This window comes from Puntigrus tetrazona, chromosome 7 (genome assembly GCF_018831695.1).
Source record: "Puntigrus tetrazona isolate hp1 chromosome 7, ASM1883169v1, whole genome shotgun sequence".
Classification (NCBI taxonomy): Eukaryota; Metazoa; Chordata; class Actinopteri; order Cypriniformes; family Cyprinidae; genus Puntigrus; species Puntigrus tetrazona.
Genome location: NC_056705.1, coordinates 2713280 through 2738326, shown reverse-complemented (window position 1 = coordinate 2738326; position 25047 = coordinate 2713280). Strand labels below are relative to the sequence as shown.

Genomic DNA, 25047 nt, shown 5'->3' with positions numbered 1-25047 from the left:
TCCATGGGTTGTCTCAGTATATCTAATGGGATTCTAGAATAGTGCTTTTGATTTATGTTTTTAATAAAGCCATTACATTACTTTTAAGAAACTTATGCATTTGTCAGATGCATTTATACAAACTGAAACTGCACACACTTTAACAGTTCTTGCTTTTCCTGGAAATCAAACCCATAGCTTTGCCATTGCTAGTGGCACTCTCTACTGTTTGAGCTACAAAGAGGTTCATGCAATTAACTCAAAGCATACTCTGGGTGGTTGTAGAGCAAAATGTTAGCAACTTCTGCATTGAAACCACAAAATGATTAAAAAAATGAATGTTTGAGGTAGTTGCGCAACTAAAATGTAAATTATTTTACTTTTAAATAAAAAACACTATTCTAAAACCCACTGTAAATTCCATAACAAACCCAGCTGGAAAACATCTGTTCTGCCACAGACAAATTGTAGTGGACAGTGAAATCTGCAAATCTTATTGTGTCTAATGCACTTCCAGGCAAATGCACAAGCTCTTTTATGTGAATACATTGGTGCGATGGATATGTATTACATTATGCACAGTTACCCGGGAACAGGCACAGAATACATAAGCAAGCATTTGATCTTCTTGTTGTTAAGCTTGAGAAACATGAGGACAGATATCACTTACCAAGAATTTGAGGAGAAGCCTCATGTTCTTGTATGATCACATGTCTAGCTCCAGGAGGAATGAGAAACATCTTTAGGTAACCTTTGCAATTGCGAAAAAGGGCAAAGGGAGAGATGGCAGAAGCAATTAGTTAGCTAAGAAGTTCTACTACGGTTTGATCTTTGCAGAGATGGGCATCACTAGAAGGCATTTCTAGACTATTGAAACTGTACATCAAGGAGGTCACGACAAGCATCAAGGCATGACAGAAGGTTCCTCATCCATTCAATTCATACATTCACACCCTTGTGAATAGATGACACATCCTTCAGAAGCTCAAATAACAATGTCAGGCAACAATAAAGACCGTGAACGACTGTTATGTAAGGCTAATTAGGAAGGATGCTGAATGGCAGGGCCTTGAGTCATTTTGCAACAAGAAAATAAGAACACAAATGTTGCCTTCTCCACCAATGCCCATTTCTCTGCAAAGCATGATACCACTCACCCATCACATTTCTAGAATCCTCTGTTTCATTCAGATACACATTGCGAGCTCCTTTCGGCAGCAAGAAGGCTCCTCTTGTTTTCCCTTTAGGATAAGAAGGGTTTGTTATGTCATTGTGCCCAGTACTCTTTGTCATTAACATGGTAAATGCCTCTACACCAAAGCTAGGCTTTGAACCGGTCTCTAGCAGCTGGCGCCTGTCGGAGCCACAGGTGTGACATTAAAAAAAGTGTCCAGGAGTCTAATTGTTGCACTGGTGAATTAAGTCACTTAAGGAAATGTCTGCTGGGAAGTTTTATCATTGATTAATGTGGGTAGGAAGACACTGACAGAGAAAGATGGGGCTGCTAAGTAAGCCTAATAGAGTTTAGATGAGGTTAGAGTGCATGCCTTAAAAGCAGAAGGAATAAAATAGGGTTGAGGAAGGAGAAAGGGAGATTAAAGAAGATGGATGAAAATAATCGTTTGTGTGATGATGATGGTGGGTAAGAGAAAGAGAGAGAGCGTATTTATGTACTAATCTTACTATATTTCATGTTTTTTTTATTTAAATTTATACTATTTTTCCTAATATTTTGAAACATTTCGAAACACCTCAAAATATATATTTTGCTGCTGTTCCAAACCTTCAAGGAACAATAAATAAAAAAAAAAAAATGTTTAGGTCCAAACAATATCCAAGTCCGCGCACTTTCATTGTATGGACAGAAGCACATTTTACAAAACATCTACTTTGTGTTCCACAGAAGGTTTGGAATGACAGTAGGGTGAGTAAGTCATTGAAATATTTGGATTAACTATCCTTTAAGGCAACAATAGTTATCACATGGCATTTGGTCAACTTAGTTTGGACCACAAACCAATATTAAGTCAAATATTTAGGGAAGATTTTAAGTTAAATATACAACAAGCTTATTGGTGACATACTGTCTATCACTTGAGAAAAGCATTTTCTGTCCCTAATCTGTCCCTTAATTATATTAATATTTAACTGAATAATTCAAGTGTTAATAATTAAAAAAAAAATGACCTTCATGTCTACAACCTATTCAGTACATCTTCCCTATGGGTATTAATTTCAAGTACATTAATGCAAGCAAAGCTAGGGAATCAAAGTTACTTTCTGTGGCAATCCAAAAGTATTCTTCAGATGCCAATAGAGTTTAATTTATATCAGCTACTGAATATTGCTTTAAATCTACAAGCTACAGTTAATGCAAAACACGGCAATACTACAGGACGAACAATTGTGGGATTAGACAATACAAGATACTTGCAGGTTGTGTTTTCCAACATTTCTTTTTGGGATCTCTTGCTTAACTTTTTTCCTGTTAAAAAAGTGATCATTTGACAATAAAACAAGTTAGTTAGAGATAGGTCAAAATGCTGATTTAGTTCATGCAAAAAATGAGTACAATATAAGGAAAGGTCTTAACAATTTGTGATATAAAGCATCACAATCACCCCATTATGACACATTGTATGAAAAAATGAATGATGAAAAGGATGAAACATTCATTCACTGTCAGAAGTAAATATAAAGCAAATGACACCATCTTAAATAAAAGAATTACACATTCTGCATTCATAACACATGAAGGCACATGTGAAACCTCAAGTAGAGCTAGGAATTTAGTCAAAAACAAGACGATCTCATATAATAATGTGCACCAGCTCAATTATGCCACATGCCATGTCTTTCAGATACAACACGAACACACATTTGAATCCATAGACACATTTGTCCCGCCATCTGTGCAAGGGCTGTGTTTCATTATGGATTAGCGTGAATGCGCATTAGCATTATTGTATAGGCCTGTATGCCACATTGTTAATAAACAGCAGGTCATATGAAGACATACTGAGAATCTGTTGTGATCGCATGTGTAACAGCACCTCCGGAAAGTACTGCAATGAAACACTGTGCCAGAGCCACATGGCTAATGCGTGTTTCTGAAGGAGATTTATTTATCCTCAGAACATGATATGCATATTTATGCAAAAATTAACTTATCTTCAATTATCTTATGAGTAATGATGTCATATTGGGTTCAGGGCAGGCACAGCTCTGAAGTACTGTATGTAGTATAGTCCCACACACTGAATTCAAATGAGCTGATGTACATGCAGGGCTTGACAGCATCTTCCATGGCCATAATAAAAATGTCAGGCCTTTGCCCTTTGTTCATTTGTGTTCCTCTTTAATCACAAATATATTACACGATGAAGTGAAATTAATTAGAGGAAAATTAAGTTCTATAATGCTTTCTTCATTTGGTTCTATTCTTACACCATGTACTATTCAACTACATCAACTACATCTTCAGCTAATTAGAAAAGGATCAAATTTGTGGACAACATAGAAGAAGGATTCTTGGGACATTAAAAACATTCTAACAATATCTAACACCATTGCCCAAAAAATATGATTTTGAACAGCTGGAGAGAAACTGCTGATCATTACTTTGAGACAAGTCATCTTAATCAAAATACCTGAAAGAAGCAAGAACATGTTATGATATGCAATGTGACAATATTTTAACAGGTTTTGTACAGAGTAACAGTTTCATGCATGTGTAAAGAAATAGCATCAACAGTATCATTATTGTGGTGCAGGGCTCTGCAGTGGAGCTTAAAATAACTCTTCTATTTTAATATATTTTAAAATATCTTTTATTACGTGATGGCAAAGCAATCTTCAGTGTCCCATCATCCTTCAGAAATTATTCTAATAATATATTTCTTATTATTAGCAATTTTATTTTTGTGAAATCCATTATTATATTTTAAAGATTCTTTGGTCTATAGAAAGTGTACAGAACAGCATTAATTTGAAATAGAAATCTTTTGTAATGTGCTAATGGCCTTTAATCAGAAGTGCTTAAAAACATTTTTTTTTTTTTTAAAGTTTAAAAATTTAAATTAAAAATAAAAATAAAAGAAATCTGAACTGATTCTATTCATTTTATTAAGTAGCAAAAATGGCTTGCTTATTTAAAAATTTGTTTATACTTATTACAATATTTACATAAAGTAGGATAGACACAGTAATTATAAAAATAGGAATCAAAGAGTGTGAATACAAGTTTTATTAGGCCATCTGAGCAAGTTTAAATTATGATTCTTCAGACCCTTGTTGGGAAGGAAATTTCGAGGCTGGAACTCCTGAATGAATGAATACCTGTTACCGTCCACAGTGACAGTGTGCCACAACATTCTAAAATTATAATCCTATAATTAAAATTTTCTTTAAAAGTGCTACAGTCTGCACAGAATCTATTTATAAATGAACTCTACCTCAAGCCTCAAGCTCCCACTAGGGCTGCACAACTACCAAATATCATTAAAAAGCGAAGTAATGGTTGCTTAAGGAAACCAATTAGATCACTACCATGCTTTCATCCCTGACTGCTGTTGGCTCAATAATAATGGCACACCTTCCCCCAAAACCTGATTTCTTTTCTGTAATGGGCTGCTCTGCACTGTTCATAACAGAACATCTACTGTGATTCCCCAGGTACAAAATGTCCTTGTTTTTAATATGCCGTTCACTTAATATGAAATTTCGCTGCCAATGATACTTGGCGCTATGTCTATTTCACACAACGTCAATGAAAGAGATTAACCAGAAACCAGAACGAATAAAAGTAGTGAAACTTGCAACAAAACCACGATCCTCTCCTGCGTGTCTTAAGAAACGCAGAGGAAGAATTTAAGGATAAACTATACACAGTTTGTATGCATAGTAGACAGTCGAGATGGAGTGGTAATGTGAGCCCTGAGGGAAGCTATGCGAGTTCATTAACGCAGAAAAATGTTGTTTGTGTTACAGGTAAGCCAAGCCCCCTCCCTTCTCAAGCAGTGGTCTTGAATGTCAATGTTCTTAGGTTTGTTATTTTAATAGATCAGTGTAATTTATATTGTATTTATGTAAGCTGCATGCTTTAGATTCATAAGTGAGTGATGATTTTTTTCACTAAGATAATAATGCTGGATACTACAAGAGGTATAATTGTAATTTACTGCAGATTTAGCTTTCAAAATATTGATTTTACAAATGAAGCATGCTGAAAACTATAACCCACACTTAGATCCTGTTTACACCTTGAAGTAACATCCACCTCCGTTGATCTGACACCCCAAGTGGCCAGAAGATCGATAATTATGCTTGGTAGTAACATCTCAAATGTGTCTCCTGTGACCATAAGATCGAATTTATGTCACTTGCAAATATTGCTGCATTATTCTGAAGTCATTTAATGCTGATTGTTCTCATATTTATGTACTTTTTTAAAGCTGCATGTTACCAATTAAATACCTGTTTTAGTTCAATATTTGATTGATTGGTAGGTTTCATGTCATTTGTGAGGCATCAAAACAGTTTGTACATTTAATCTAAAAATGTAATGTGGTCAAATGTCTCTAATATGGTTTGAAGAGAGATCAGAAAATGTTTTAGACTCCATTTGCATTTGTATTTAGCGTTTACCACTTGGTCTGATATTTTACTTCATGAATTAGGACCAACGCAATCAAGATGCTTTCTAACAAATGTGCCTGCTTTTTATAACCTACAAACGGTTAATTAGCTTTACTTATATTGGTTGGTATTTAACCTATGCTATAAATGGAGTCAAGGAAATTACTATTGTAAATCTAATTCCAAATAAAAAAAATTGTTTGTCCAGTCAAAACTCACTGAACAAACCACAGGAGACATAACGTAACTTTTTGTTGTTGTTTTTGTTATTTTGTTTTGTTTTAATTTTGACAATTAGCGCTTTTGACATTCCTGAGCTGTAAACTCAAACTCAAAAAGCTATCTCATACATAGAGACTTCCTTAAATACATTATTATTACATTTTAAATCTCTATTATTTGAAGATTTTAACTGAATTCTAATCTCCTTTGTTCTTATCTTATCCATGCTGGCGATCACAAAAAAATCCTAGATCCTAGATCAAATCCCAACCATATCCTTCAGAATTAAATTTTTCCCCAATGACTTTCCCAGTCTAGCCTAATTAAATCTCCACTATCATTGTCTGGCAATCAGGTACTGTAGTTCTATGCACAATAATTCATAAAATATTAAACATAGTTTAAATTTCTAATTTCTAAATAACAAGAGGTTTTCTGTAAGCAAAGAAATCTTGTGCTAACAAATTATGATTAGAAGCAATTTTTAAATTCATCTCCTTGAATACTAAAATAATAATAATGCATATTAATAATTCATGAATGCATAAAACTATTAAAGACATCTGGTGTTTTTGAGATGTCATATCTAACATAATAAATACATCATTCTATATCAATTATAAAAGAGTGAACTCAAATCTCAAAACATTTCATTCCTTAAACTAGAAGACTCTGAAACCTAATGACAGGGCTGCAGTCTACAACATAAGTGAAATATTGCACGTCAGTGGCCCAGGAAAGAGCAGAGTATCTTACCGGCTTTCTTAGGCACACGGGTGAAGGTTCCTTTTACAGTTCGGCAGTGAGAGTTGTCACCCCCACACACACCACACTTATCCTCCACCTTATTGGAGCCAATTTCCCTGTCACAGCCCACTTTCTAAAGAAAGAGAGGAAGAGGGATATGTAAGACACCCAGAGACAAAAAGGCACAAGGTAATACGTCAAGCTTTCATCTTTGGATATGTCTGCATCTGATATCATGAAACTATAGCTGCTTGTGATGGTTTTGAAGCATCCCCAGTACTGCTATTTTGGTCTCAGAAAAAAAAAAATGTCACTAAGAAACGGTTCTTTTCTTTCGAAAGAACAAAATGACACTGACAAATATGAGAACCACAGCAGCAGTTTGCTGAACAAAACTTTTTAAAAGGTGATATATATCTGCAAATAAATCCTAAAGCTTCTGTACACTAGCTGACACACTATCAATCATTTCCTCCCAAAAGCTAATCACGATTCATTGTCCATTCCATCTGCAAAAATCAATGTACTTCTATCAACTCCATCCACGGAGATCCATTCTTCAAACACCATTCACTGTGAAGTGGCACTCATTCTGTACGCACTGCACTGTCAGATGCAGTTGCTCAGCGACAAACTACAGAGACTAACAAATTTATAGCAGAAAATAACTAAGGCTGTACACTGTGAAAGATTCGCCTGCACTTACAATTAAAATTAATAATATGTGCAGACAAATTTTTGGCAGTGCGCTTCAAATTGTCTTGCATACATTTTAGTCAACACAGGTCTGTATAGAAAGTCAGATGTGCACACAGATGCCCATCTACACTGAATGCTGGTGTTTTAATAATAGACACATATAATAGGCATAATTAGATACAAAACTAAGGCAATCCAAAAAATGGTAGCTATTTGAATTCCTTATAACAAATATCTTAAGATATCGTAATGAAAATAAGGTCTAATCTGGAAGTAAATAAAAGAAGAAAATAGCCATCCAAGGCACTGCTACTAATGGTTATTCACTAAAAATCTCCTTTTAATTATGTATTTGCTGCATTTCTTGTTCTAGAACACCAAATAATTCTGAAAAGATTTTAAAGAGAAGGTAGGTTCATGGCATCGACTGTTTTAAAGAAGCAAGCAGTTATGAGAATCAGTTGTACACCATTATTATTGGGAAAAATACTAGCAATATTCATTTAATTAATTTGGCCTGGTGAAGTTTTAGCACGCTAGCAGCAGTTCTAAAATCTAAAAGATAAAGCATACAACTATATAATGAGACTTTAAATTCATAAAGAAACTCAAATACATACCACACACTCTCCACGCACACAGATGCTATATGGATCTTTGTAAGAGCACCTTGTACCATCATGCACCAGCTGCTTCATGTAAGCCACGTCACCTGTTTCTTTTGACTGGCAATAAAGATGACATCTTTTGTTTGCTGAAAAGAAAAATATATATAAAGAATTGTTACACACTTTCTTTCATAGTCCACTTCAGACATTCTACTAACTACATGTCCACAAGTAACTAATGTCAACTAACGCTCATTAATTTGCAGCTACATACTCTCAGAGGAGACTGTAGGGTAGGTTTAGTAGAATAAGTTGACAAAGTTTCACATAGTCAGTATGTTGTGAACTCAAAATGAAGTGTTAGAAGATATTAAGCGGACATGATACTAATACATTAATTAGAAAGATTGCAAATTACAGCTGGACTCGTGTGTGCTGCTGTATTTTATTAAAATAAAGTTATGGGAAATTGGTGACAATATTCAAACAATAAAACTATATGTAAATGAATTAACTTTCTATGTGTTGATCTCAAGGTTTTTAACTAAGTCTCACATTTGCCACATAAATAACCTCAGGACATGTATATAATACATAGTCAAGAGAAAAAAATAGCACAGAAGTTCAAAACAAATGTTAATCAATAAAAAATGGAAAAGAAAACAACTCTATCATTTACACACCCACATATTGTTCCAAAACTTTTATGTTGCAGAAAAGAAAACGTAATACAGGTTTGGAGTGGAAAGAGTAAATGATGATGTGATTAAATTAATGTATAGTGTGTGAATATTAACATTGTAATTTATACATGTCAGGACCTGGGCTTGAACTCTGGTCTCTGGTGTGGTGGCCTTATTTTTTTTGGTAGCTTGGGAGGCTTTAGTGAGACCAGGTAGGAGACACAGGGCAAAGGCTTAAAAGCCAAGTGAGGAACCAAGGGAAAAATACATAATTTAAATACACTGGGGGAAAAAAGGTACAAATGACCTGGATAAAGCTAACAAGGCTACACGACGAAGAAATAAGGCAGAAGGGAACACAGGGGACCTCTAGAGGCACGGAGACAAACTACAGGAGGTAGGATGGTGACATGGTGATATACTTTAATTATGATTCATGAACTAGTGATCTGTTAAGGTCTGTATAATAAAAATGTTATAAACAAATAATGAAAACAGAATAGTGAAGTGGCTTTAAGTGATGATTTTATACAATGTATGCAATGTGCTCAAAAGCACACTTTTTTATCATACTCAAAAGTATAATAAATAAATGCCATTGGACAGAAGTGTAAAATTTGAGTAAAATGACACTCGAAATGACACTGTGTCAACGTGCATGTGAGAGCACACTAAATGTCTTTCCTTCTTTAGCTGAACACACTAGAGTAAAGTGGACTTGCCCACAATTGGAATGGATGTGCTGTAGTTCTCCAAGGAGAGAGGATGCAATTATAAGCTTTGTGTGTGTGCAGACAACTAAGCTGTTTTTTATTTTGGTCTTGTATATGTGAATATATGGCATAGAGAAACTGTTGTTGTGTTTCTGTGTCACCGTTAAAAATCAGGGCTTGGTGTAATGGCAATAAAAACTGTTTGATTTACATGTAAAAGCCATGAAGAAATATGGAGCAATGTGAAAATTGAATGTGACAAAAACAAGGAAAGATAGGCAAGAGCCAGGAACCAGATGGTTAGGCACAAGGCACTTTTGAATTTAGTTATATATAGCACCCAAACAATGTGTTGCAGCAAAAATAATATGAATCAGTACAATATCTATTTTATGGGGGAGACACTTCCAGAACAAGGTGGCTAAAAACTAGACGAGCTCTATTTTAGTGCTGCTGGAACATCGCAAGAACTTGGAATATAAATATCTGTTATATAAATATATTTCCCAAGATTACACTGCTTAAAAATCGAACAAACTCACCGTCTGGGTGTTCGTAGGGAAGCCAGTGGTGTTTGGCGTTCTGGTATTCAAAGTGGGAGTTGCGAAGTTGACACTGCTGAGCTCTGAAGTCCTCAAAGTGTTTGGGGCAATCATCTATGTTACACAGCTGGTACTCATAGTTCACCCCTGGACAGTCCTGACCTCCATTAGATGGACTAACAGATAACAGATAATGTTCAAAGAAAGGTCAATAAATTGCTTTAAACATGTAAAGTATGTGGTTTAAAAAGCAGTCGGTAACCAAGGTTAATCAAAACAGAAAGTTCACTTCAATAAACAGGTCTGACACAAATTGATATTAGAAACACATATATGCCCTCTTTCATTAAATAGAATATTTAGATGCAGATTCAGATAATCTTTTCGAGGTTTGGATGGAATTCATAAGATGTATTACATTTTTACAAAAGTTTAATTTCTGCATCGTTCGTTACTAAGCCCAACATTGAATTTTCAATCATGGATATTTTTCTCTAAATGAGAGCATCTGCTCAGTTTAAATGCTGTTAAACAAGTCCTTAACAAACACTCCTCACAACTAGCAAACTAATGTGCTGGCATAAAAAAAACTAAATCCCTAGCTCTCTTGCTTCCTTCGTTCTCAAAGCATGAATGCTAATTAAGAAACAGCCACTCATTTGACTGCCACAAAAAATGCTGTCTCCTCAAAAAGAAAATTACACTTAGGCAACAAAGATGGCAGCTCTACTGATTTTAAAAAACAAGTGCAGATGTTTCTTAAGAGTTTTATGAATGTAAACAGGTAATCAGAGCATTTCATACTGTTATAAAATCGAGAAAAATAAGCAGGCCCGATGCAGCCAATATGTGAGATATTCGAGTTATTGGAATAATACTGATATAAACAGACAAACTAACCATTATATCAGAGGAATGTTAAGTTTGTGAACAACCTTTCGTCTCACTGGCTAGAGACAGTGGTGTTGAACCCTGCTGCCTGTATGCTTTATTTCTAGAATGTTAGTTCTTTTCATTTCAAAGACACTGCAACCATCCATATGATGATTGAATTCGATTATGAAAAGTACACTAGGGTGCCAGTGACCTTCATTAGCAATCCTGACTGTGAGTACAGTAGATAACATACATAGGGTTGTTGCATTGGCGGGTTCTGAAGCGGACGCCCGTCCCGCAGGAGCGAGAGCAAGAGCCATACTTGCTCCAGGCACTCCAGGCTCCATCTTGCTTCACTTGGTTGGCATTCTTCCACATGCAGTGACCTTTGTAGCACCACTTTTGAGAGGGAAGGAGTGAGACAGACTCAAATTGGGAACAACAGGACAAAGTAGGCCTTGCAATATGTGGACACATTAAATTACCTTCCCAGGTGCACATTCAGTCCCGTCCAATGGAGGCCCTTTTTTGGTCTTGCAGAAGTAAGGGTTATCTGGATGACTGCACCACAGCTGCTTGCATGGATCAAATGTGCGAAACTGAAGAGAGAGAAAAGAGCCCATGGTTGGTTGCTTGACATATCAGGAGAGAGAGTTAAGAGAGAATTAAATGGCTAGAAAAATGTAAAAGAATTTTGAATTTTTTTGGCTGAGCTATAATACCAGCAAAGATAAGCCCTGACAATCCTTTTCCTCTTAAAAACGTGTTTGAGATAAAAAAAAAGGTTGACAGTGGCACTCTGGAGTAGACAACTAGGAAATGAATATCACCATGGACAAATAGAATACAGTTTGCTAAAAATGACACATTGAGTATGTTCCCATCACCCCATAGTGCCATTTGAGTGTGACTCCAGAATAAAAAATGGTGTATATGTTCAGAGTGAAATTTACTTTTTTTTCATTGCGTGCCACCAGACATTATGTCTACACCAGGTGTGACCATTGCACAGCAACAGCTTGAGTCAGTCTACACCTTACACAGCAAAATGAAAGCAGATTTTGTCAGAAGATAGAATAAATATAATTGGATTCTGTTGGCTTCTGCTATTCTGCTTAATTCACCTCATTGTGGTTTCTACACTGTTGTTTGCTGGTATAAAGCACATCAAATGCATACATTATAATGTTGTTTTCATGACAATTGGTCACAATTAAGTAAAATACATTTATTTTTTAAATGAAAGAGGGCAAATAAATTTACAGGGGTTTGATTATGACAAATTAATGGGATTTGAAAAGTTAATTTCAGAAATGAGACACAGCTGGACTATTCAGTATTTTTTCCTGTCATTAAGCATAGCTGGAGTACGTAGCACACATATTCCAAAACAATGGATCGAAACAGTATTTTGCAGAATATTTTTTTCTTAAAAAAAAAAAAAAAGCAATATAAACAAATAATTTAAATAGCAGTCGAGAATACAAGACTGGGAGAGGAAATTAATAGATACATGGTTCACTTCTGAGTTCTGTGCTTCACCAAAATGGTGCTGCTTATTTGCAATGCCACATAGAGAAAAAAGGTTTAGACGTACAGTTAATAAATGGATGGACGTACCCAAGGGAGAAACAGCACTATGTTGTGGGCGTAGATGTGGAAGACTGTAAAATGAACTCCCATTTAAAGCCTCTAACAAGTCCCTTGGCTAAAGGATATCAGTTGTCTTTTGCTCTGTCACTGGCTCACAGCTTTATATTTATGCTCTGCACTCCAATAGGTGAAGCCAAATTTGATTAATGAATATTCTTCTGTCATGTTATTAAAGTTGGCATGAAATGTAACTACAATGAAATAAAAGACTTTTTGAAGTTCCTAGACCTCATTTAGCATTCTGTCACATGTCTGGACTCTTTTGTTATTGTTTTTGTCTCATGTCATGTGCTCTGTGTGCCCTGCCTTTAGTTCGTGTTAATTGTATTATTGTCTGCAGCCGTGTCTCGTTAGTTTAGTCAATTACGTTGTATATTTAAGTCCTGTGTGTTTGTCTTCATTTGGTCTGATTGTCGAGGTTACTAACTTGGTTTATGTCCTGTCTGCTTGCCTGTATATATTTATTATTTTGCGCTTTTGGAATTAAACCTGTTTAAGTTTATTTATGTGCCTTGTGCTTAGTCTCGGGAAAGGGCGAACGTGACACATTCATTGTAATTGCACATAAAAACACAATCAGAAGAAAACATTGGAATCTGATGCTCTTTTGTGCTCTACTGAAAGAAAGCCATAAAGGTTAGAATTTCTATATATATATAACATTCTAATGAGTACATTATTGTAATAAAACATTAATTATTTGGGTTTAGTTGCTGTGTTTCAGCGCATTGATAAGGGAAGACCCAAGAGCACATAACTTAGTTAAATGTCATTTTTGCATTTCCATCTTTTAAAGCATATATATAAGTTGCAATATTATGTTTGTTCTATAAATATCTGATTATATAGCCTAATAAACCTGCTAGCAATCACTTCAGTTAACCAGTGTTTATCAAGCTCTTCAGCTACAGCAAATCCAGCTTCAGTAGCAATACTGCTATTTAAAAGAGTAGTATTAATTTGTTTTATTTTCAAAATCATTGACGCGATATTGATGATAAACACCAAATTGGTTTTATCTTATTTTTTATCCACAACACGTTTAATAATTAAAATCATTGCATTATTGTCCATGCAGATGATTAATGTTGCATGTATTTTGATTCTTCACACCTAAGTAATGATGTCAAATGACTTGTTTGCATTATTTATGTAATTTTTTGTTTATTTGTAAGACTTTTATGGTGATCTTTGGTAATAGGAGACTAAAATAATTTTTGTAAAAGTACACTGTTCAAACTAGGCTGTTGTATGTTTGATTAACGTTGAAGAGTTTGGGATGTGACTTTTAACGATGAGAATTTTTTTTTGTAATCACGCTCTCAAAAATATATACATTTAATAACCAGCATATTGGTTATTAGTTTTCAAATATAAAGAATTATCAGTTATTGGTATCAGCCAAAATGTTCATATCGGTGCATCCCTAATAGGCACCATATTTTGTCCACATTTTCATGCAGTGTCCATCTATGCATTACTGCCAACAAGTGAGTCAAACTGTGTCAGAACTCTGTAAAAAGACTGCCTAAAGTGTAAAAGTTGCTGAGGATAGTTGACAAAACTGTTGAACTCAACACAAAATTTTTATCCAATTATAGGCCTATTTTTGCTGTGAATGTGAATGGAATAAAAGTGGGAAAAAAAGCTTTGCTGCACAATTACCTTTTTTGTACAACAAAATCCTCAGAGAGCTAACTAAAATGTTACTCTACAAATGGGAGAAGCAACATATTTTGTTTACAAGCCCATTAAAATCTAATTGTTTCTATCGACACTGACAATGGGGCCACTTTTTTCATGTCTTCAGAGAATCGACAGTTTAAACCATGATTAGTGGGTCATAGAACATTTGATGGGGATGTGAGTTTTTGCTGGGCTGTGGTGCACAGCTTGTTTAGGCATGACAGAGGGGCTGGAAGGAAGGATCACAGCATGCTGTTCTTGTTTACTAGTGTTAAAGCCTTTGATGACAGAACACCAAACATCTTGCCATCTGCTGGTTCTCAGTGTCAGGCCATAAACCAGGTGTGAGGCTCTTTTCCCTGACACTGTACATGTGATTGGGACTTTGTAGCACCTATTCATTTCACACTTGAAAGTGTTTTGGACTGGGGGTTTGGGGTGGTTAACAGAATATAAAAAACATATTTAAAAGTGAAACTAAACAATTCTAAGGCCAAATATTATAAAAGACACATGTTTTTCTTATGTTCACATTCATAAATGAAACCTTTTATTGAAATATTTTTAAGATATTTAAATCACTTCTAGCTAAGTGACCTTGGACAGAGACATATATACATGCATACATGCATAAATAAGAATTTTGGTGCTTAGTTTAATGACTGATATTTATCAGATCAGTCAAGGGAGAATATAGCCTCCAGTCATACTCACTGAAGTACAGATTTTGTATCCAACTCCAAAATCAAAGCGACATTGCTCATCCATAGAGTAATTGATGCCGGGAAGTTCAGGGAGTTGTGGCCAGTCATGTTTGAAGGGATCATCCAGCAAGCAGTCATATGAACTGGGAAAAACAAACTGAGTTACTACAGTTCTTTAAGTAAACCTAATGACCTATAACGTTTTAATGAAAGACCCTATAAATGTTGGAAGTCAAGTATATGTCAGTAGCAAATGGTAATCCTAAAGTGGACAGTATGGTGTAATGCAAATGACCCATGTACATTGACATAGACGATTCATATAATTCATATAATTACAATGAGCTCTTATTGAACCCTCAGAGAACTGGATCAATCACACTTCCTAACATCCATGCAATAGATAATTTACAGTAAATGTTCAAAATCCTGAAGTGCTGAGTGAGCACAGAGTATGTTCTGGCATACAGAGAAAGTGCTATCAAACTCTCAACCCATGAAGAGATTTTGAACTTCAAAAAGTCTCCTTAGAGATTTTCTGCTCTCTCTGTCTAATTTAAGCTGAAGCCACTGATGAGCTGCTCAAGTATTTCCAGTGAAAGTGAAGTCTTTTATTATCAGAAATAAATCTGTCTGCTCTTAATCATCAGCATATCTTTATGAGCATCATTCAGGTTAAAGGTTATGCAATAGTTAATTTCTGAGTTTAAAAAAAGGAAAAAAAGATTATAGAAGCACAAATTAAATGTATTGGTAAATGCAGATGCATGACCCATTTAACTTCTGAAACTGCATCGATTTTCTTGGTGTAAATGGAAAATTCAACACTGTTCAAAGGCTACAAAATATAGTGACCACTTCATACTCAATAGACAACGCTGAAAAGGCTTGCCTGTCATAGAGAGCTACTCAACATCTAATTTGTATTGGTTGCAGTAAATTACCAAGATTAATGGGCAATTCACATTTCATCAGCCCTTGGCCATGACAGGATTAACCCTAAACATGGAGCAGTATATAAATTTAAAAATCCTTAATTGGCACTAGATATCTTCTAAAATGATTGAGTGAATCAGTGGAGGCTCAAATGAATAAACAACCTTAAATTGAGAGGTTTATTACAGAAATTTAACCCCATCCTATATAGCCTAGAATATAAGGTTTATAAAAGGTTTCTGTTCGATCTTGGATAGCACAATCTCAAGTTTTTTCCTGTAATAACTTTTAAACTTGTCTTTTTTTAAAGGGATAGTTTATTTGCAATTAATAATTCTGATTTAGTTTAATATGTTTTGTCCATCTAATGATTGTCAATGTCCAAAACAGCACTGGACTCCGTTTGCATCTATTTTACGGACAAAAAGTAATGTTTTTGTGTGTGTTTCAAAGAAGAAAGAAAGAAACAGATATGATAACATGTGGTGAGTAAATGATGCAAAAATTGCATTTTTATGTGTAGTATCTCTCTAAAAAAAGTGTGCCTTTTCAAACTATTTATCATATAAACAATGACTTCAAAGTGTCCCAGGTGCAGAACACAGCATACCGGCCTGTGAAACAAACCGTGAATGTCCATTTGTGTGTGTGTGTGTTTTGTTCAGCAGACGTAGCCATGCAGATGAATGTTACCTGTTCAAATATGCCATGTTATTTCTAAATCGTCTTGCTATGACTTCAAAGGAGATTCAGATTCAAAACCAAAATCAAAAAGCGCTCAGACACATTTCTAAAGTGCTTCTTACAAAAACAAAACCATTGCACAATATATTTAGTTAATAAGCTGTTAGAGAAATAGAGCAAACACCATAATCTTCATGGCCAAAGCAGCAATTATGGGTTGCATTAGAGTTAAACCCTGCTGGTCACGTTGCCTGTAAAATAAAGATACCACAACAATCTACTGACCAGTTAAATTAAAGCCCTTTGATCTCACCCTTCTACTCTCTTTTAGTAAGCGACCTATTGGTGACTCTAATTCAGGTAAACAAACAGTCAACTGACCCTAAGGTGACACCAAACAAAGCAAGGCTCCAGTCAAAACAAGGGCCAATATTTATGCTCTCAAGTAACCCACAAGCAATGCACATCATAAGCATATTTGTGAAGAGACACATTTCTATGGAAGACATGCAGATAAGTTCAAGGCCTTCCAGTTTGTAGGTAAATACAATGAGGTATGAGAAGATGGAGGTGTGAACTCACTGAATGTATCTCTTCAGCTCTTGCCCACTGCACATTGACCAGTGGTAGCGGTGGAAGGCTGCTTGCACCAGAGGGGCCATGACACTTCCCATGGCTGTTTCGTCACCGCAGCGGTTGCCTTGACCGTCATGCTCCATTCCCAGCCTACAGACAAGGCATGATTATGGTAAGCAGAAACATTTGAGTGCAGCAATGGCTTGAAGTAACATTTTCTACTCCAATTAGCATAGTTATATCTATGTAAGTCAAGCACCTCAGGCACCTCCCAGCTTTATTAGTGGGTATGAAATGACAATGTGACACTGTGACCTAACCAGGCGGGATGCAACAAACCAATAAAAGCTATGTTTTTCATGTTTCATCTAAATCTTTTGGCTAACTAGCTTTAATTTTGTCATTTGTTTTGGTCATTTTTGTAGCACTGCAATAAAAAGAGTAATATTTTAAAATATTAGAATTATTTAAAATAGTTACCAGCCAGACGTCAGTGCCACATGAATCTTCAGAAATATACTGATTTGCTACTATTATTATTATTATTAATGCTGATGTGCTGTTTAATATTTTTGGGGATACATGATAGATTTTTTCAGATCTTATTGACATAGTGCATGTCAGTCCGTAGGTTTCCACATTTCTGCATTGACAATGAACTAATTCATTTAATGAGAAGTACTCTTATATCACAAATGTCAAGCAGATGGAGAGGTTTGTGCAAGGATTGATATAAAAACATGAAGGACAGAGGCTTAAGAGGGAATCAATTCTATGTGGCTTCTAGCCAGAAAATGGTGATCTCTGAGGCCCTGACATCTCGCTTTGAATTTAATAAAATGTTATTTCAGTCTGTGCTAATGCCAAACTAAATCAAAAACTATCAGTAGGATGGTGGTAGAGTAATGATGGTTTACCAGTCTTTGTCAAGTTTGTAATAAAAACAGCAAATGAAAGAAAGAGAGAGACCGATAGAAGCAGATGTTTTGAGAGGATAAAGTCCTCGACAATAGTTTCAATATGAAGAAGAAGAAGGAATAAGGAGGTTGACTGAATGAATAAGCTCTGTGTAGGTGGAGTTTTTTTCTGAAACCTTTTTAAATGTTAGATGCCTACAGACTTTAAGATACTGCTGTCAATGAGAAATTTAAACCCACAAAGGGACGTAACAAAGCTGATTAGGCTTGCCAAAACAGCAAGGACTCTTAAGCATGAGCTCAAAAATTATAAGGATTTTTTTAACAATGTAAGAGACTGATTTTATATCAAGGATGATAGTTAGGACAAAGTATTATCTAGTATCCTGACATTTTCTTTATTACATAATATTCTCAAATTAGTTCACTTGTATAAGACATTGATTTTTTTATTTCCAGTGTATTACTCTAAATAAAACCCTTACCTTGAGAGCATAAAATTACACTAGTTATTATACACTAGGAATTAAAATGTGAATACCATGATAACACAACATTTTACAAAAGCTAACAGGCAATCTGAAAGGCTGAAAAGCACCTGGTCGTGTTTAAAAACCTACACATGTCCTGTCTCATGGGCTACAACAAAGGCAGAAGAGAAGCCGTCTTCATGATTGAGGGTGCAGCTGCGGACAGGGTGGCACATCCCGGTGACAGGGGCATATCCTGAGAGTGAGTGAGTGACAGAGACAGACAGAGAGGATGAAACCGTTACTAGGGTTTATTTATTCTGTCATAACTTGGGTCTACATTCTGGCAGCTTGCTGCTTGGTGTAATTCCAATACTTTGAGCAAAACGATAATGACAACTCTGTAAAGAGCTGTCCATCAGAATTAGATTATTTTTTAGGTTCTTTCATTTGTATTAGCATAGTCTCTGGAGATATAACATGTAATTGCCCTGTAAAGCCTGACATATAAAATAATAGTCAGAAATGTTTTATTTTTTTTATATATATATATATATATATATATATATATATATATATATATATATAAATAAGAGTAATATTTGATAATTTAGCTTTTTATAGTTTTTAGTTTTTAGTGTATGATAGCTCATAATCAGTACAAAAGGTCCAAACAGAAAATATGAAATTTGATGCAATGTTGTCAAAAAGTGAGATGAATTCTGTTAAAAAAATTAGTTGTTACTGTACATATTTAATTATGCCTTTTTAAGCCTTTTTTTACATCGTTTTTTATTTTACAGTGGTGGCATAACATTAAAAGCTATGATTTAGAGATACACACAATTTTTTCTATTAAACGTTTGATGTATCATATTTGACACTAAGTTTTTAAAATATTTTTTCTACAACATTATCTACATGTAAACTCAAATTGCTTCAATACACCAAGTGTTCTTCTTGAAATATTAATAGAAATAGAAAATGTATTTTTCTCTAAAGATGCATTTATTTCTCAGTAAATGTTTCACAGCAAAAACATGTGTATACCACAATCTGACAATTTGAAAATGATCCTAAAAGGCATTTTACTGGCATAGTAAATTGTGTTAACAGGTTTTTCAGCAAAGTTTTGATCATGATAGAAGCCTTAAATATGCTAAGTTTTTTAGCATAAAAAATTTGAATCTTTATTTGAAATAACATTAGGGGAGAGAACTGTATGTGTCACTATGTGCCAAAAATGACCTGCTGTCTCATTACACCATAATTCACTGTGTTAAACAAACATCCACTTTGTTCTAGAATAAATACAATGAAGTGCGCAGTCATTCTAACCTACTCACAATTTGGCATGTAGTCAAGAACAATCAATGATAAACAAGTGTCAATCAAACATAAACATATACAATTCAGATAGAATGTGAAATGAAGATTTATCAGGCAACTGTAGTGCAAGTGATTTGGATAATTGCGCTGGTTTTTTAAGTGTATGTGTGTGTTGGGTGTGGGGGGGCTGCATAGAACATTAGAGTTTAAAGAAAATTGGACCCTACCAACTACAAAAAACACTGAACATTCTTCTTTAATGTTCCACAGAATAAAAATTCAAACAGGTTTGGAAGTTCCTTTTTTCCTTGTATTGAATACGCTAAAGCTAAAACTCCAAAACTAAAACAAAAAAAGTAGTTTTTGAATGCTCAAGTGGCACTGAAAAGCGCATTATAATTCAAAGTAAGCAGCATCGCTTGGATGCTTTAAAAAAAAAAAAGATCTTTCAGTGCAGTATTCGGGTGTGCAACAGTATATTGTGACTGGTATCAGACCATAGGGACTTTGGCTATGTTTGTTCAATCACAAGCACCATGCACTGCTAAGCATGAAACAATCCTTTGATGCAAGCCTACAAAACTGTGACAGATGCATGACTGAAGATCTCAGCTCTGAAGCTACATTCATATCTGGTGTCAATAAGTCAATAAAGCACATGAGCTCTGATTAGCTCAGTATCGCCACTGCCAGACACTGAACGCGTTACAGGTAGATTGAGAGGCCAAAGAGCTCTTCTCGGATGATTAACGAGGGCCGTGAATACATAGAGTAGCATGATAAGGAAATGTGAGAGTAGCAGTGACAGCATAAACACTTCATGCTGAGATCAGTGCTCTTCTCAGGAAAAGCTTGAGTTTTACTGTCAGGTTGAATAGATGTTAAATGTGCACTGTGTGAACTTTGTCAGTGCTGAAGGAGATATGCTCTGAGAGGACTGCTGCTTCAGCGGCCGCCTCCAGCCTTAGACAACAAAATCCCTTTTTCCTATGTGCTTATGTAAGTGTGCTTTCATGTCTCTCTGCTATCCTTTTCCAGCGCTGTGAACCTCTTTACAAATCCACAATCTGTCTAAAGAAGAGCTTGTACACCAACCAGCATTCTGTCAGGCTGGTATTTCGTACAGCATTGATGAGGAGCTGACAGAATCCCGTGGGGACTGCAAGCGAGTATTAGCCGGTGAGAGAGACGGCGAAAAAAAGACTGACCTTTTTCACGGTATGAACATATTTAAGATGCTCGGTTCCATGTGTGGAAAACGCTACAGGACACGACAGGGTTGAAAATGTTTGAAAGTCAGAGGCATGTCAAAGACCAAAGGTCAAACCTTGCATGCCGGTGGGGCCAAAACCTTGCCGGGTCAAGAAGATGGCATGATCGTGATGCTCGGAGTGCTCTGGGTCCTCTTTCTGTTGGATGACTGCCCAGCGGCACACGTTTTCCAGGCTTCGTGAAGGGTTGCCACCTTCAATGAGACTGATGGACTGAGAAAAAGATTAAAGACTCATTAGGAGAGAATTTAATTTCAAAGCATTCATTAATCCATAAAACACCTTAAAAGCCTATTTATTTAACATTTATTTGATGAACTTCAAACCTTTCTATTTGTAAATTACAGTGAAATAAACTGAAATGCCATTTTGTGGTTTTCTCTTCTACAATTCAATTATTAATCCAATTAATATGTATTTCTAAGAACAAACTGTGTTTCAATTATTTGTGTATTACAATCTGCATTTACCTCTGTGTATTTGTGAACTGTATTATGAGCTCACAAAATATTTATGTGCAATTGCATTGTGTAAATGTCTGTATGCATTAGAGAGAGCTGGAGTTTTGATAGTCTCATAACTGAACTAATGTAAGTGGCTAGACTGCAGACAGTTCTACAAAGCTAATTATTTCATATTTTTCAAAACTGGTGGTGGTAAGTGACCTGTGCTGTAATGGGGGAGGGTTTTATGTCACAATAGGGAAAATGGCAAAATACTGCGCATTTAAGACTCTGGGCAGCTAAACACTTTTTTTCCATCCATAATTATTTTTAGGTTACTACAGATGTTTAAAAAAAAAAAAAAACTGGTAGACAACCTTAGCAGGAGCTGTCAAGTAGTGGCACTTAATTCATGCTAACATTTATGAGTGTTTATCTAAAAATGCACCATTATAGGGTTATCATTGTTAAATAAATCTAATAAGGAAAAATCAATCAATCAGTCACTTTTATTTATATAGCGCTTTTAACAATGCAGATCGTCTCAAAGCACTGAACATCTATATTTCTATATTTGAACATTTATGTTTGCAAAAAAAACATACTGTAAAACTGCACAGTATGTTTATATGCTTATATATGTTTATATGAGTATAAAATGCATCTGCACATTAATGGGCATTAATGAAGGGTCAAAGAGAGGGTGGAAAAGGTCATAAAAACAATGGCATGAAACATTATATATTACATAAAGTTAAAAAATGTGATATGACCTATTACAGATTATAACTGACATTTGCTTTGATATTTTGAGATATGTAGTAGTAATTTACCTTAGCATATCCAAGCATAATCATCCTTACAAGCACAACATTAATGTGCACTCCCAATGATTCATCATGGTAGATCTCATTCACCTGTAAACACACAATAAAAAAAGCATAATTTTTCCCTAAACTTAACATAATAAAACACTGATCCTGGCACAAAGGGGGAAAAAGGATATCAGGCAAGGATATAAGTCATGTCACTCTCCACCTTGTCATCTATGACAGCTACTGATTTTATCAACACCAGGGACCGCAAAAAACAAACAATGCTGCTTCATCCCATTTCCAAGCCTTCACAATGAGTGACAATGAGAAAGAGAGACCAAGGCCTTTTCTACAACAGCATCAAGATAAAGAGAGCAGGAGGAAATGGGATCTCAGACCTGTAAGAGTGACTTTCTAAGGCACAGAAGGTGTTTTTAGACAGGTTTTGGGGCTACGGTTGGCATGGAAAAGCCTATGAAAGGTTGGTAAATGAAAAGAACCCAGTGTTGAGCTGGTCATACAGAGGCCTTTTAAAGGTTCAGATGTTTTCTTTCCCCACCTAGCTAAGAGGCTGCTGTGTGGGGTGCTGCGTTTTGGAGGCGCAGGTTTGCTGGTTGAATGCAGGGTGTAGTGCTGTACCGAATGACTATATCCTAAATTGTACAAATGTTTCATCATAACGTTCTAGAGCTATAAAAAAAAACTTGACGTGGACACATGTAACCTCAAGTTTTCACATATATCTGTACCATCACAAGGTTTTGGATTTTTCTTGCTGTGTTTCAGATATATTAAATCAAATAAAATTCTAAAACAAATAAGTGATATAATAATGAAACATTTTGAAGTTCTGCGGCAAATACCTCAAAATATCACTGTTGTTCTCTTGACATTGATACCAATTGACCCAGTTAAGCAGTTTCTAGCATATGATTCTGTAAACAAAATGTTCAAGTTGTCCTGATCTTCTGTATGGCAGAGAAGAGACGACTGTGGTGGATCTAAACGCACATCTGTGTTCAATTTGTGCTGAGATCTCTTCTCTTGTAAAGATTATGACCAATCAGAGGGAGTGTTATGCTGGAGATCTGCCATACGATCATTTTGTTCTGCCATACTGCACTAGAATTTTTTTTTTAAATAATTATAATAATACTTTTTTTTATATTTGATATATGTACTGCAAGTACTTATCGTACACTGTTGCTTAAAGTCCCCAGCCGACTAATGCATGTGAAAAAAATAGAAGTATAATAAGCTCTTTAGTGTTTTACAAAAATTTGTTCTGACCGTGTCCCCCTAAAAATAATTTTGCATCCAAAATGTACGGCAAACATTTTTTTTTTCACCCTAAACCTTGCAGATGCTGTCAGGTCTGGCACAAACTCTGCACTCAGGAGGGAAAGGTGAGAAAAAGCAATTATGTAGCAGAAAAAAACTGTGTACTTTTATATGCATGTTTGGACAGCTTTTAAAAGAAGAGGAGGGGCACAGAAAGAAAAATTATGCCTCAGCAGATCTGTGTTGCTGTAGTGATTTGTTGTAGGGAGCAGCAAAAATTGTACCCGTGCGAATGATTAAATTGTTCACTGGCATATGAACACAGATTGCCTAGACGATGCTCTAAATCAGCAGAGAACGGTAAGTCTCTTACCAACTGCCCCCTCTCTACTTCCCAGCCGTCTCATGCAATTAAACAGAAGCTCTGTTTGAAGCAGAAAATTGTCCTCTTCAGGCTACAGGGCTTTAAATAAGCATGCAAAGGGCCTAATCAAAGACGCCTGCATGTGTGAAAGTTGCAGCAATGTTGCATTTTGATACCGAACCCATTATATCTGAAAGCTCAAACCAACTCCAGTTTGTTGAGGAAAAAAAATGTGCTTATAGAAAAATAAAAAATATTTAAATAAATAAATACAAAAACTAGATCTCAAGAGTGACATTCGGAAGCACTGAAGCATTTGTAGACAGGTCGTAAGACTATGGTTTGCTTAAAAAAAATAAGATAATGCATAAATAAATGTAGACATAAATAACACAAAATTAACACAAAATTAATTTATGCCATCTGAAATTTTCTTTTAAAATTTGCCTTTTTGTCAGGCTTCTGTGTTTATGAAAGGAGAAGGGAATTGTGGGTACTATTGACGGGCCAATCATAAGTCAGTGTTTATTAAACATTATAGTGTACTCATTATTTCATCAATGCACAAGTGAACAGGACAGCAGGGACACCTACTGGAGGAAGGTCTTCTGAAATTTTACATGTGTATATGTATACTGTAATAAATTTGTAGCTATTGTATGTCTCACCCACATCTTCAGATACCTCACATATTTCCTGTGCCTTGCTGAGTGCCACAAGTACCATGTGTACCATGAAAAGAAAGTAGAGCATTTCTTTATATATATATCTATAGACTTTAATTGAAAAACTAAGAGTTGGTTACACTTAAACCTGTTACATTTTGCAATCAATAGAAGGGAAACTAGAAAACTTTAGACATAAAGAGCTTACAGGCATTGTTTAAAACCCATAGTATACATGATAAATCTCTAAAGCCCGATGAGTGATTATTATTATTATTATTCTCGCTATTATCGACACAGATTACCCAGAGCATCTGTGGTCATGTTTCATAACTCTCTTCTGACCAGCACCATTTATTAAATGAGGAATATGTCAATCTTGTAGACATAACGAGGTCTTCTGTTTTAACAAAGGAGATTCCATTTTTCTCTCGTGCTAGCCTTAGAATGTGCTTTTCCTCCAGAAAATGGCACGATCACATCTGGACAATTTCACGCCTCATACGAGGTCACTCTCTTTACAGGTGCAGCTTAATGACATATTTGC

General features: G+C 35.4%; 1 protein-coding gene across 1 annotated transcript in view; it reads right to left on the bottom strand.

The window, feature by feature from the left end:
* adamts3 (ADAM metallopeptidase with thrombospondin type 1 motif, 3) overlaps window positions 1-25047 on the bottom strand; it is a 74104-nt gene that overhangs the window by 21703 nt on the left and 27354 nt on the right. The window contains exons 6-16 of the mRNA XM_043245786.1: window positions 22209-22292; window positions 20989-21145; window positions 18483-18588; window positions 16952-17095; window positions 14760-14892; window positions 11192-11305; window positions 10960-11105; window positions 9831-10006; window positions 7905-8038; window positions 6595-6718; window positions 650-730 (exon numbers count right to left, since the gene is read on the bottom strand). Coding sequence (XP_043101721.1) covers window positions 650-730; window positions 6595-6718; window positions 7905-8038; window positions 9831-10006; window positions 10960-11105; window positions 11192-11305; window positions 14760-14892; window positions 16952-17095; window positions 18483-18588; window positions 20989-21145; window positions 22209-22292 — 1399 coding nt within the window. The remainder of the gene's footprint in view (window positions 1-649; window positions 731-6594; window positions 6719-7904; window positions 8039-9830; window positions 10007-10959; window positions 11106-11191; window positions 11306-14759; window positions 14893-16951; window positions 17096-18482; window positions 18589-20988; window positions 21146-22208; window positions 22293-25047) is intronic.